Genomic DNA, 13,485 nt, shown 5'->3' with positions numbered 1-13,485 from the left:
TTTTTTTTTTTTTTTTTTTTTTTTTTGGCGGTACGTGGGCCTCTCACTGTTGTGGCCTCTCCCGTTGCGGAGCAACAGGCTCCGGACGCGCAGGCTCAGCGGCCATGGCTCACAGGCGCAGCCGCTCCGCGGCATGTGGGATCTTCCCGGACCAGGGCACAAACCCGTGTCCTCTGCATCGGCAGGCGGACTCTCAACCACTGCACCACCAGGGAAGCCCCACAGATGTCATTTTTAAGAATTTTGTATAAAATGTAAACATAGTTAGGATCTATTTACATGATCAGAATTGGAAAAAGGGTTTTGATATTCTGGGTCAGCCTTAAATGTTTATGAAACAATGCTTGGGTGATACACTATATACCCATTTGTAACATTTATTCTATAATTCCCCATCAGTGCTAGAATGTTCTTCCCAAATGCCTTCAATTTTGACATCACACGATTCTAAATTTAAATGAATTTTTAAAAGATGTTCTTAAATATAAATAAACTGCGAAGTTGTTCTGGCTCCAAGCACACCCATGTGGCAGATGTCATTTATACGTTCTGATCGTAATAGGCGAAACGTCCCTCACTTTAAGCCTTCTGTGTTCTGTGAATTTGTTTAAGTAACATCCTGTCTCAAATGCTTTTGACCATAGAGGACTTCCCTGCAGACAACCTCTTCCAAAGTGATTGGATCCCAAAGTCCTTGCTTTCCAGTAGCTCTGAGGCTCGTTGCACTATCTGTACATAAAGGTGTTTTTCTCTGAGGCACTAAAAGGTCTCTTACTCTTACTAGGATTAGTCTTTCCACCTTCCGTCTGATGATGACGTACACATCTACGTTTGCTGTGGCTTACTTGTCTCCACGTTGTCTCGTAGGAAGCTCACGAACCATCCTCCACAACGTTTTGTTAACCATCGTTTTCACCAGGGACTCAGTAAGACATACCCAGTATCTCTGCTGAGAACCATCTACTGCGAACCAGCTGGGTACCTGCCAGAGGTTCTTCAGCCAAAATGAATCCCATGTTGCCCAGGTCGCTGATCTGAAGTTCACGGGAAAAAAATCGTCAGCAAGAAGTATCCAGAAGCCTCTGTCGAGCATTCTGCTCTCCGTTATTTATTTTCGTTCCACTGTGTCCATTCAAATCTGTCAAAATGGAAAACAAGCATTTATGACGGAAGTCCCTCGGCAGGACCCATTGGCGCTAATGAACTTCTGCTATAAATCTACCTCCTGGTCTTTGCCTTACCCAGTTAATCTTAGCCTCGTTGCAGAGCAGCAGAAGTTGGGTCAGGGCGACAGTTAAATCAATAAACTGTCAGTCCCTTTTGTAAGCGTTGGAGAGTGACAGACAAGACGATCGGCAGTATAGGGAGAAAAGCCGGTAAAACAAGACAAAAATTAGCAAGAATGACATCAGAGAAGAATGCTTGAGCAAGAGATGGAGTATGAGAAAGACAGAGAATGAGGAGAAGGAAGACAGCACAGCCCAGAGAAAGCACAGATGCTTTCCTTTGGAAATCTGGGGCAGCACCAATGCTTTCCCCTCTCTCTCCCAGCACTGAGGGGTTTCACCTAAAACCACACCAGGAAAACGGTTTAACAACGGTGGGCAGGGGTAAAGACTGTCGGTCATTCATAAAAGGCGGCTGCAGAGGTGCTCCGTGGGCTTCCGCAGCTTCCACCCTGAGAGCTAAGCCTACCTTTGAGATCTGCCGTCTGGTCCCCCTGCTCCTCTGCCATCATCTGCACGGGCTCAGGATTTTTGCCATCAACCACGTCCATCTTGATCATGCCGAGGTTTGTCAGGAGAAGCATGGGGTCAATGCCCTGACAGCTGCTTTTAATATTCTCCAGAACCTTAAGACACTTGTACGACTTGAGTTCACTAATATTCTCCTCCAAGAAAAGAATGTAGAGGCTCAAGTCGTTGTACCCTTCCGACTTGAAATGCAGAACATCAAAAGTGGGCAGGATTTCATACACTTTGAGAACATCCGTCTTCTGTCGGAATGGAACAAACAGCGTGTAGACCACCAGAGGAGCCAGCACGACGTACACCACGAGGTTGATGAAACTGAGCAACTGGAAGATGCCGACGGCAATGAGTTTGCACTGGAATCGATCGGGGACAGTGCTGTCATTTTTCAGGATGCCAGATTTGATGTTGCAGACGAACTCATCCGAGAGGGAGGAGAGGCTAAAGTAATAGCCCAGGTAGACACCTGCTAACAGTATAATGCTGAGTGACAGCACCCGACAGCTGATGTACTTGACAATTAAATTTTTGGAGTTTTTCTTTGTCTTTAAGTACTGCTCCACAATTGGGTACTTGAAGTGGCTTTCCGATATCTCCCACAAACTGAAAAGAAACAAATAAAAATAATTTAAACCCTTAACCAAGACTGTCAAATAGAAACACATTCAACAGTATCACACCGAAAATCTCCAATGCCTTCCCTCCCGTACTTCTCTACCTGTAACTTCACTAGAGTACCAGGGAATAAAATCAGGTTTTTTTTTTTTTTTTAAAAAAAAAAAGGAAAAGCAATAATAAATCACTTTCCCCCGCTTAATTTTTTTTTTTTTTTTTGCGGTACGCAGGCCTCTCACTGCTGTGGCCTCTCCCACTGCAGAGCACAGGCTCCGGACGCGCAGGCTCAGTGGCCATGGCTCACGGGTCCAGCCGCTCCGCGGCATGTGGGATCTTCCCGGACCAGGGCACGAACCCATGTCCCCTGCATCGGCAGGCGGACTCTCAACCACTGCGCCACCAGGGAAGCCCCAAGGGAAGAACTCTTGATGTGACGACAGGTGCTGGGGCAGACAGGTGAGGGTGGGATTTGGGGCAGTGGGCCTTCCTAGCTCTCAAAGGGGGTCACCAGGTGGATGACAGCTCCCCATGTACTGGTAGTGAGAACCCTAAGCCCAGATGGGCAAGAGCAGGGCTGCTAACTCATACTCCCAAATCCTGATGGGCCAGCGGCTGGGGGCTAAGTTACCTTTGCCCCAGGTTCTCATTAACTTCTTGAGCTGGGCAGGCACCGTCTCTCAAGTCAAGGTCACGCACGCTCTTTGCAGCTCTAATTGCACGGTTGTAAACTTTGTCAAGTTCTTCCATGATAAATTTCAAATCTGAGCAAAGATGAGGAACAGCTGCGAAACGCCAGAACAGGGAGGGAAGGTACAGCAGGATCGCCACCAGTAACAGGATGTAGGGGAAAAACTGAAAAATAAGAGAGCGAATCACGGGATCAACAGACCACCCCCTGAAGTAACCATGTTAAGCACTGCTAGCGGTTTTCTCCAACAACTACTTCTTATGGCTAAATTCACCTGTCCAGGTAATACGTGACACTGGTAACTACCTTTCCCCTCCACTTCGATAGACTTTAATTTGAAATCGTTGGCAGCTACATGGTGACACATGGTGTCTCCTCCCTAATTATAGAAGGAAACAAAAAAATAAAATTATTTCCCTGTCCTTTAGAGTAATCCCTTGACAAAAGCGCAATTAAGGAACATGTAAATGTCACAGTGGCCTCTGGGTTCTTCTTCTTCTTCTTTTTTTTTTAATTGCTATGGTTTTAGGAGGTCACCAAGGCTTTTAGAACTCTGTTGTTTTCCTCTCTGGAATTTGGGAGAATGACAGAAATGCATAACGTTGCTCAAAACAAATTAGAAAAATGTTGGCTTCAGTGATCCTGTAATCACCCCCATGAAACAGCTGAAATAAGCAGGTAAAATTCACAAAATGCAGAACAGACTTCCATAGTGGACAGACCGTGAGGACCACCCAACATCCTCATTTTACAGCCAGATAATCTCAAGCCTGGAGAAGCCAACCACAATGGGTGACAGTCATGAGGGGAGCAACCCGATCTCGATGTACATTCAGAACAAATGAGAGGGGATTCAGAAGTCAGAGAGAGCGCAGTGCCTCCAGTAACCAGGTCCGCGGGGCGGTAAGGAAAGGCTTAGCCTCAGAGAAGACCAGGAAGCTGCAGCCAGAACAGATCTGAGACTAAACTCAGCTGAGCGGTCTTCGCAGAGAGGTTGCTGAGCCTCTGACCTCAGTTTCCCTATCTATCAAATGGTCGCGTAATACAGGTGTTATAAAGATTAAATTAGATAATTTATGAAAAATGCTTTGCATGGTGCCTGGCACGTCGTAGGCACTAAAACACAGCAGCTAAAACCAACGGAAAGGCTAGTGAGTGAGCACGTTATCTTCAGTCCTCACAGTGACCCTGGCAAAGCCGTTGCCGATGGCCTCACTCTGCAAAGAAGACGCCCAGAGCAGTTTCTGGCCACAGAGCACAAAGCTGGTGATAGAGACAGAATATGAAGCTTGACCTTTCTGATCCCAGAACCATGCCTCTTTCACCATAATACACTGCAAATTATTTTACTTCTCTGGAAAACTCCTCCCTACCTTTGGATTGGTCTCTCTCCACAGCTGCTCAGAGCTGTCACAGGAAGAGGCTACGATGGCCTTGAGTTGACACAAAACTCCCACCCCGACCTCTCTGGGAGCCGGCAGCAGACCAAGTAAGAGTGTGACTCTCACTATCGATCAGATGTACAGAAAAGTTGCAAAGATGGTCCAGCGCGTTCTCGAATAACCCTCATCCAGTTTTCCCCTCTGTTGACATCGGACATCTCCATGGCGCACTTGTCAAGACGAAGGGACCATCGTTGGCACATTACCACTAGCTACATTTCAGGCTTTTATTTGGATTTCTCCAGTGTTCTCATTATTGTCTTCTTTCTGTTTCAAGATCCCATCCAGGGTATGCATTGCATTTTGTTGTCACGTCTCCCTAGACACCTTGGTTCTGTGACAGCTCCTCAGTCTTTCCTTGTTTTTCGTGAAGAATAACGTTTTTAAATGCATAAAAGAACACATAAATTCGCAAAGGAAATGGATGATGTTGACATACAGCTGTCACAACATTAAAAGACAAATTTGTATGTGTGTCATTGTCAACACATTTAATGGGATCTAACAGATGGTCCAACAACACAGTAACTCTGAAGTGATGAAGAGTAAAAAATACTCTAAGATAGCTGTGATTTCTGTTGGTGACAGTCACACATGGCACTAATACCACTATAGATTCTTGCCTACTTACATACATATTTTTTAATGTTAAGTTTTAGCTTGAGGTACATAAAAAATAAAGCTGCCCTGTGTTTTCTTATCCTAGTTCGTGGACTTCCTGATGCTATCATGGAGCCCACTTTAGGAATCCCTGCCCCAAGGGCAAGAGAAATAGCACAAATGGCTCAGAAACTCCGCAAAGCCCTCACCAACGCAGCTGCTTCCCTTTGGGGTTCTGGCATGGGAAGTGGTCCTCAAAACTATTAATCCGGGCTTCCCTGGTGGCGCAGTGGTTGAGAGTCCGCCTGCCGAAGCAGGGGACACGGGTTCGTGCCCCGGTCCGGGAAGATCCCACATGCCGCGGAGCGGCTGGACCCGTGATCCATGGCCGCTGAGCCTGCGCGTCCAGAGCCTGTGCTCCGCAGCGGGAGAGGCCACAACAGTGAGAGGCCCGCGTACCGCAAAAACAAACAAAAAAACCCAAACAACTATTAATCCAATTTGCAAAGAGCTGCTACACAATGACACACACAACAGGCTGTGATTAGCTGCATTTTGGCTACATAACTCATAGTTGGCTACACTGAAACGCAGTGTTCCTTCGATCCTAGTCACTCTGAAGGGTGCTCATTAGTATAAAAATTTAACTGCGTGACGTAGAGTTTGTGCTGCTTCCATAGCGGAAAGAACCAGACATTTCCTTTGGGAACCACAGAGGGAACACTATTTCTAACTGGGGGCTGTGGAATATGTGTATAAGTCACTTTTGGTTCAAAGCTATTTGAATAATAGTATTTTATCTCGAACTGTTCTTGTGAAGTAGGAAGTGACTGTTTACAGTCTGTAGCAATTTTTCTAACATGCCAACACGGTGTAATAATTAGCACCAATGAACAGTTCAACACAGCTCACTGAAATCTGATAAATGAATGTTTAAAGGTATTACATGAATGTTTAAAGGTGTTTGCTTTCTTCTAAAATATCCTCGTACCTTGATCACCTCTAGGGGAATGTAGTTGAATGCCCCGTTTCTTAGTTTTTCTCCAGAGTTAAACCTCTTTTTTCTTTTTCATCAAAAATAAAAAGGTGATTTGCAGTGAATCTGCAGCAAGATGGCTTTAAAATGAATTCAAATGAAATCAGAATCCAAAAAAAGCATTAAATTACAGTCTTTAAAATCCTTTTGTCCAAATAAGGAACATGGAAAAACTACCGAGCCTTATGAGTACATCTGCTGGATGGGAACGGCTTTGTTTCTAAGCTCTGTCTACGCCCAATGAGTTCCGAGATGCTCGGCATCTTTCAAAGCTATGATTGCATGATTCTGTACGATGCCCATGTTAGTTAGTGCTGAGCTGTTCCACAGTTGCTGAAGCTTCTCATAGCAAGGTGAAACCAAGAACTTGGTACACTTTTCAGTCTCTGAAAAGAGACTGAAAAGTCTCTTTTTTTAATCTGCCTTAAAATCTTGTTTTGTTTCTGGAAAGGGTTGTAGTTAGAACAACAGACCCTCCAGATGGCAGGGACCTTGGAGGGGATCCGCCCCAGCCTCCCTCCATGTTCAAATCCCCTCTAGCTCACCTAAGGCAAAGGAACATCCAATTAGGACGGAGCGACTCCTCCCGTGAAATGGATGTGATCACGTCTTATGGGATTAAATGCAGATGGGTAAGTTCATTCAAAAACATCTCCTGGGCACTTGCCAGGTACTAGGCAGTGGACTGGGAGCATGGCCCCAAAGAGGAAGTGCACAGTTTTCCCCAGGACCACACAGGTCAGGTGGGAATACCAGCTAATAATTAAATAATCAAAACGTAAAAGTGATGATCATAAAATATGTAGTACTGAGGGAATAGAGATGTCCTTGGGGAGGTGAGGCAAGGCTTTGTAAAAGAGGTAACATCTGAGCTATGCCTTAAAGTACAGTGAGGCAAAACAACAACAACAAACAACCCATAAAGCACTATTATGGGGAATTCCCTGGCGGCACAGTGGTTAAGAATCCGCCTGCCAATGCACGCGACACGGGTTCGAGCCCTGGTCCGGGAAGATCCCACATGCCGCCAAGCAACTAAGCCCATGCACCACAACTACTGAGCCTGCGCTCTAGAACCTGCGAGCCACAACTACTGAGCCCATGTGCCACAATTACTGAAGCCCGCAGACCTAGAGCCCACACTCCACAACAAGAGAAGTCACTGCAATGAGAAGCCCGCACACCACAACGAAGAGTAGCCCCTGCTCGCCGCAACTAGAGAAAGCCCACGCGCAGCAATGAAGCCAAAAAAAAAGCACTATTATGTTAACACTCAGTTCTCTGTGGCCCTTCAGATATCCTCTTTCCTCTGTCTAGAATTCTTTCTCCTTGTCTACCTGGTGAATTCTCACCATCCCGGGCACCAAAGTAAATGAGCAAGCCCACAGCTGAGGAAGTAGTAAGAGCTGAGGCTGGAAGGGTGTGTAGTAGGTTGAAACACTCACGTCCATCCCGAACCTCAGAATACGACACTGTTTGGACATAGAGTTTTTGCAGATGTAACTAGCGAAGATGAGGTCATACTAACTTAAGGTGGACCCTAATCCAGTGACTGGTATCCCCCTAAGCACACAGAGACACACAGGGGAGACGCCACGTGAAGACAGAGGTAGAGACTGGAGCGATGCTTCTACAAGGCAAGGAACGTCAAGGACTGCCGGCCACCACCAGAAACTAGCAGAGAGGCATGCAATGGACCCTCCCCTCTGAGCCCCATAGAAGGAACCAACTCTGCTGACACCCTGATTTCCAAATCTAGGAGAGAAGACATTTCTGTTCTTTCAAGCTACTGAGTTTGTGGTCATTTGTCACGGCAGTCCTAGGAAACTCATACAAAGGGGAAGCAGGGACCTTATTATGAAGCTCCCACAGTACGGGAAGCCGCCGGTGGAGGGCATGATGGGAATTTATTTTAGAAAGATTATTACAGCCGTGGAGAAAGGAAGACACTGGAGAGGAGAGACGAGGCAGGAGCTTCCTGCAGCAAAGAGGGGGTAAGTGATGAGCATTAACTAAGGCAGCAGCAGTGGGGAGAGGAAGACAGACTTGAGACTACACAGAGGGGGAACATACCTTCCAGTGCCCAGTTGGAAGTGATGGATGGAAAAGGGGAAGAACTAAGGCTAATCCTGGGTTTCTGGCTTACATGAGGGCATGGGTGGTGGTACCAGTAGTTGAAATAAAGAAACAAGGAGGAAAAGATTCACAGCAGAGGGGAGTGAGGCAGACCTGAGAAGATGAGAGTCTGAACGCGAGATACCTGTAGTTAAGGCAGGGGTGGTGGAGGTGTAGTTAAGGCACTGCCCTGGTGGAGGTGTGTCTACATAACTAAAAAAAAGAAGACAACCTGGCCATCCTCGCAACTCTGGATTTTGTAGGTTATAGATGGTCAAAGCCAAGAACGTGGCTGGGATCGTCCAAGGAGAACACGGAGAAGAAGACAAGAGAACCAGGGAGGACATGAGACCCTAACGTTTAAGGGTCAGTTAGCGGGAAGCAGGTAAACCAAGAACAAATTCCATAGGGGAAGCGACATATAAGGATTCGTGAAAGATGTGGGTTCTTGAATGCATGTTGTTTGGATAGTGGTGCATTTAAAGATAACCTCAATTGTGGGAAGTCCAACGAGTGAAGAGCTCCCCCAGAAAGGCTGATGCATTCCATGGGCAGTTTACAGAGGAGAGAGAATTAAGGGGGTATGTCATTCTATTCTGCACTCAAGGGAAGACACCCAAGGCAGCAGGCTTCGTGCTGGGTGACATGCTGGAACGGACCTAACAGGAGGAGAGACCTGTCAAAGAGAAGATGGCAAGCAGAGCATTTGTGTGTGAAAGAAGAAAAGACTCCTGTCAAGAGAATTAGAACCAAGTTACAAGGAAGCAAGGAAAAACTTTCCTAAAGATCTGTACGAACATGATACGGACTGTCGTATGAGGCAGGGAGTTCTCTTTCACTGGATCATCTGGGAGGGCTTCAGAGCTCTAGATCAGGGATGGGCAAACCTTTTCCCGCAAAGGGCCAGACGGGACATGCCTGTGAGCCATAGGGCCTCAGTCACAACTAGGCACCTCAGTCATAGTATAAAAGCAGACACAGGTAATAATGTGTAAATGAATGGGCATGGCTGTATTCCAATAAAACTATCTGCAGAAACGGGTGATGGGCTGGATTTGGCCGGAGCGTGTATGTCAGTTTCCCAGCCCCTGCCCTGGACCTTTGCTTTGCAAAGAGTGGTCCACAGACAGGCACCCTCAGTATCACCTGGGAGCTTGTCAGAAATGCAGAATGCAGGCCCCCATCAGACCTGCTGAATCTGAGTCTATATTTCAGTAAGATCTCCAGGTGATCTGCGTGCACACAGAGTTTGGGAAACCCTGGTTTAGATGAGTGGTGTCTACACTGGAACCCAAGCTGGCCCAGCAGAAGCAGACTCTCCTAAAAAGTAGATAAAAAACCACATTCCTGGCCTTAACCCCACAGGTTCCAACTTGTGTTCTGGATGGGGCCTAGGACACTGTGTTTTCACACAGATGATGCTAAGGTTTGAAAAACTCTGGTCTGGAAGCCTCAGAGAACCCCTGCAACTAAGTTTCTGTGAATCCACTTAAAGGAAATACAGCAAGATTTGACAACTCTGTTCATTTTATTTTCTTGTTGTTTTTTGTTTTTGTTTTTCAGTCAAAAACTGGCTTTTCTGTTTCAGGAAGAAATCTTGCCTAACAGTTGCTTACTTTATGAACTTGAACAAAGAGACCAGAACACCCCAAAAAGGCCGGTTGTCAAACAGTCCTAGAGTGCCACCTGCTGGCCCCCTGAATACACCCATATTTCCACCGGAGACGACTCCTCAGAGATACTAGAGGCTACTAGAAATAAAGGGAGCGGGAGAGAAAGGGAGGAGAAACAGGGCAGGAGAAATGAAAGAAGTAGGTGGGGAGGGATGACAGCATGAATTATACCACTGCCATAAACTACACCAATACATACTTCAATATTACACCGAGAAACTTCTTTGGGGAGGGGAATTTGGGTCTCCTGGTTTTAACTCTGGCATCGGAAGTGCGCTGAGAAGTGTTCACATAAACCCCTGCGCCTCTAACCCCCTCATGGTGAGCACCAGTCAGAATGCTCCTAGAGACCTAAGTCTGGCTCAGATCATGACCTGCAAGCTGCCTCATTCCTCTCCTCCCTTCCATATGTGTGTCCTGATCGCCCACTGTGGACTGTGCATTGCTCTCGGGGTAGAGTGATGAACAAGACACGTCATGGTCTCCGCCTGCGTGGAACTTAGAGTCTTGGAAATAAAGAATCAATTAAGGAGAATTAAGGCAAGTAAGGACCATATCCCAGGGTGATTCCAGGAAAAGTACAGGCTGCTCTGGGAATACACACCCACGCAACACAGACCAGCGTGGAGTGCAGTTGATATTCTGCTTGGCCAGTGGCCCATTTCTAGGATCTGAATGTCTGAGGCAGGGCATGCAGTCTACTGTCTACACAGCAGGCCCACCTGGCCCTTGAAGCAGTCTGAACTGGCAACAACCCTCAGTCTAGAGGTTTAGAGGAAGCTTCTAGGTGGAAATGATATTTAAGCTGAGACTGGGAAAATGCATTAGGAGTTCACCGGATTTGGAAGTGAGGCTGCGGCAGTTCACAAGGGCCAGAGGGAGACTGAACCTTGTTAGCCAGAATAGTTTTGTTTTTTTAAAGAAATAAAGACATTTCATAGGGACACTGGAGGGTTTTGTTTAGGGAAATGACAGTCAGGCAAAAAAGAACACCTGTGATTATGTGGAAAGGGGTAGAAGGAGAGTAGGAATGACAGCGGCAAGATGGGCAAGAGGACGGCCGCTGCCCTAGGGGCTGGAAAGGATGAAGAGTTTAAGAGCTCCTTATGAAGACAGACCCGATGGGGCTCAGTGACTGACAGGATGTGGGGATGGAGAGAGAGTCAGAATGGCCCTCAGACTTCGGGCTGATGTAACAGGGTGGCTGGTGGTGTCATTAATTGAGCTAGAGGTCACAGTGGGGACAGGCAGGAAACAGAAGTTCAGCTCTGGACAAGCTGTGCCGGAGTCGCGTGCCAGACCTTCAAGTGTTCAAGTTCAGGGTTCAGCTGGGTGTGTGGATCTGGAGCTCAAGAGAGAAGGCTGGGGGCTTCCCTGGTGGCGCAGTGGTTGAGAGTCCGCCTGCTGATGCAGGGGACACGGGTTCGTGCCCCAGTCCGGGAAGATCCCACATGCCGCGGAGCGGCTGGGCCCGTGAGCCATGGCCGCTGAGCCTGCGCGTCCGGAGCCTGTGCTCTGCAACGGGAGAGGCCACAACAGTGAGAGGCCCACGTACTGCAAAAAAAAAAAAAAAGAGAGAGAGAGAAGGCTGGGTTGGAGACAAAGACCTGGCTGTGAACAGCCCATGGAAAGAAACTGAAACCAGGGACATGAAATGGTCCAGGGAGGGGGTGCAAAGGAGGTGGCCTAGGACAGAACTCCAACTTCTCAGAGATGGACAAAGGGAGACTCTAACCGGAGAGTCAAGAGAGCATCTGCAGGAGGGCGTGGTCCATCAGACTGGATGTCAGAGAGAAGCCAAGTAGCATAAGCCCCTGCGAGTGAGAATTAACTTAGCAACAGGGAGGTCGTAGGTGACCCTGGGCAAGACCAGTTTGGTGGAGACGGACAGGCTAAAATGTCAGTGGGAAGAGAGCCTGCGAGAAGGGACGGGTTGAGGATGCAGAGGGGAAAGATGGGGAGGGGGATCCAGAGCACAGTGGGTCACACAGGAGAGCAGCTTCGCTCAGGAGAAGGGGTCTCGTCCATTCACCAAAAGGACAGAGAAGCCTGGTGCTGCATGGGGACAGCAGGGACGTGTGATGGCAGGGAGCTGAGGATGTTCTCGTGTCTGAGCTTCTGTCTGCTCTGAAGGGGGTGGGGGAGGGCCTTGGAGGGCAGGAGGTGGCAGTAGGGAGCGGGATGTCCTAACGTAGCTCCAGGTAATGACGCACACAGAGCGAGGCAGCCACCGGAACGGTGACAAGTGGCAAGGGGGTGAAAGTCCTCGGAGACAGAGAATGGTGCCTCAGATGTGTATCTGGGAGGACGCAGAAGGCACCCTAGGGTAAAGAACTCTCACCAGAGTCCTGAATGAATGAGGGGGTGGGGATGATGTAGCTCGGTGTCGAGAACGAAGAACTAATCTAAGGAGGTGGGTTTTTACATGACGGAAGCACAGACAGAGTGAGGAGTAAAGATATGGGAAGACGACACACATCTCCACGTCCACCCTGCATTAAGGACCTCCTGGGTCAACAGTGGGCTCCCCCACTGGACAGCTCTTCTGCTGGGAAGACCCTCCTGGTGCCGAGCTAAAGTTCACCAACTGGTAACTTTCACTAACAGGTGAGAGTCTAGATTTCTGAAGCCGCACAAATCAAACCTGTACCTTTTCACATGTGAAAAACATCTGAAATCTGACAGAGGCCATGTGCTCAACCCGTCTGGCCATGGGACTCTGGACAAGGACTTTGGACAATCGCCTGCCGTTGTCCTCCGCATCCGCTCTGTGAAATGAGGAGCCTGGAGGAGATGGTCCCAGCCAGCTGAAGATTCATGAGTCCATTGAGTGTGGAGAGGCCAAAAGAAAACCAACAGGAAAAGCTTTCTAAACTTGAAAAAGAATCCAACAACCCAACATTTGGGCATGTACTCAAAAGAACCGAAAGGAGGGACTCGAACAGATATCTATCCACCCACGATCACAGCAGCATTATTCACAAAAGCCAGGAGGTGGAAGCAACTCAAGTATCCACTGATGGATGAATGGCTAAACAAAATGTGGCGTATACATACAATGGAATATTATTCAGCCTTCAAAAGGAAGAGGATTCCGACGCATGCTACAACACGGGGGAAACTTGAAAACATTATGCTAAGTGAAATAAGCCAGACACAACCGAACAAATATTATTTGATTCCACTTATATGAGGTACCTAGAGAAGGCAAACTCAAAAAGACAGAGAGCAGAGTGGTGGTTGCCAGGGTTGGGGAAGGGGAGACAGGGAGTTAGTGTTTAATGAGTACAGAATGTCAGTTTGGGAAGACGAAAAGGTTCAGATGGATGGTGACGATGGCTGCACAACAATGTGAACGTACTTAATGCCACTGAACTGCACACGTAAAAATGGCTAACACGGTGAATCTTAACGATGTGTATACTTTCTCACATACACACACCACTTGAAAAGGCATCAATGTGAAAATAAGGCAGCTGTGATTACAGAATCTGGCCTGGCTAAGAAAGTCACACGTATCCAGGTAAGGTCCTCCTACCTTATCTGGATCTCCTGTGGGTCTGTT

General features: G+C 47.6%; 1 protein-coding gene across 1 annotated transcript in view; it reads right to left on the bottom strand.

Moving 5' to 3' along the window:
- Nucleotides 1-352: 352 nt before the first annotated feature.
- Nucleotides 353-13,485, bottom strand: part of PANX1 (pannexin 1) — a 35,741-nt gene continuing 22,608 nt past the window's right edge. Inside the window, exons 3-5 of the mRNA XM_027087749.1 lie at nt 2,995-3,218; nt 1,696-2,354; nt 353-1,138 (exon numbers count right to left, since the gene is read on the bottom strand). Of these exons, the coding sequence (XP_026943550.1) occupies nt 1,059-1,138; nt 1,696-2,354; nt 2,995-3,218 (963 nt within the window). The 3' untranslated portion in view covers nt 353-1,058. The remainder of the gene's footprint in view (nt 1,139-1,695; nt 2,355-2,994; nt 3,219-13,485) is intronic.

This window comes from Aethalodelphis obliquidens, unplaced genomic scaffold (assembly GCF_003676395.1).
Source record: "Aethalodelphis obliquidens isolate GAN/ISIS:26980383/991018 unplaced genomic scaffold, ASM367639v1 scaffold60, whole genome shotgun sequence".
NCBI classification, from domain to species: domain Eukaryota; kingdom Metazoa; phylum Chordata; class Mammalia; order Artiodactyla; family Delphinidae; genus Aethalodelphis; species Aethalodelphis obliquidens.
Note: the sequence above shows the minus strand (reverse complement) of the source record. Positions and strands in the feature narration are given on the sequence as shown.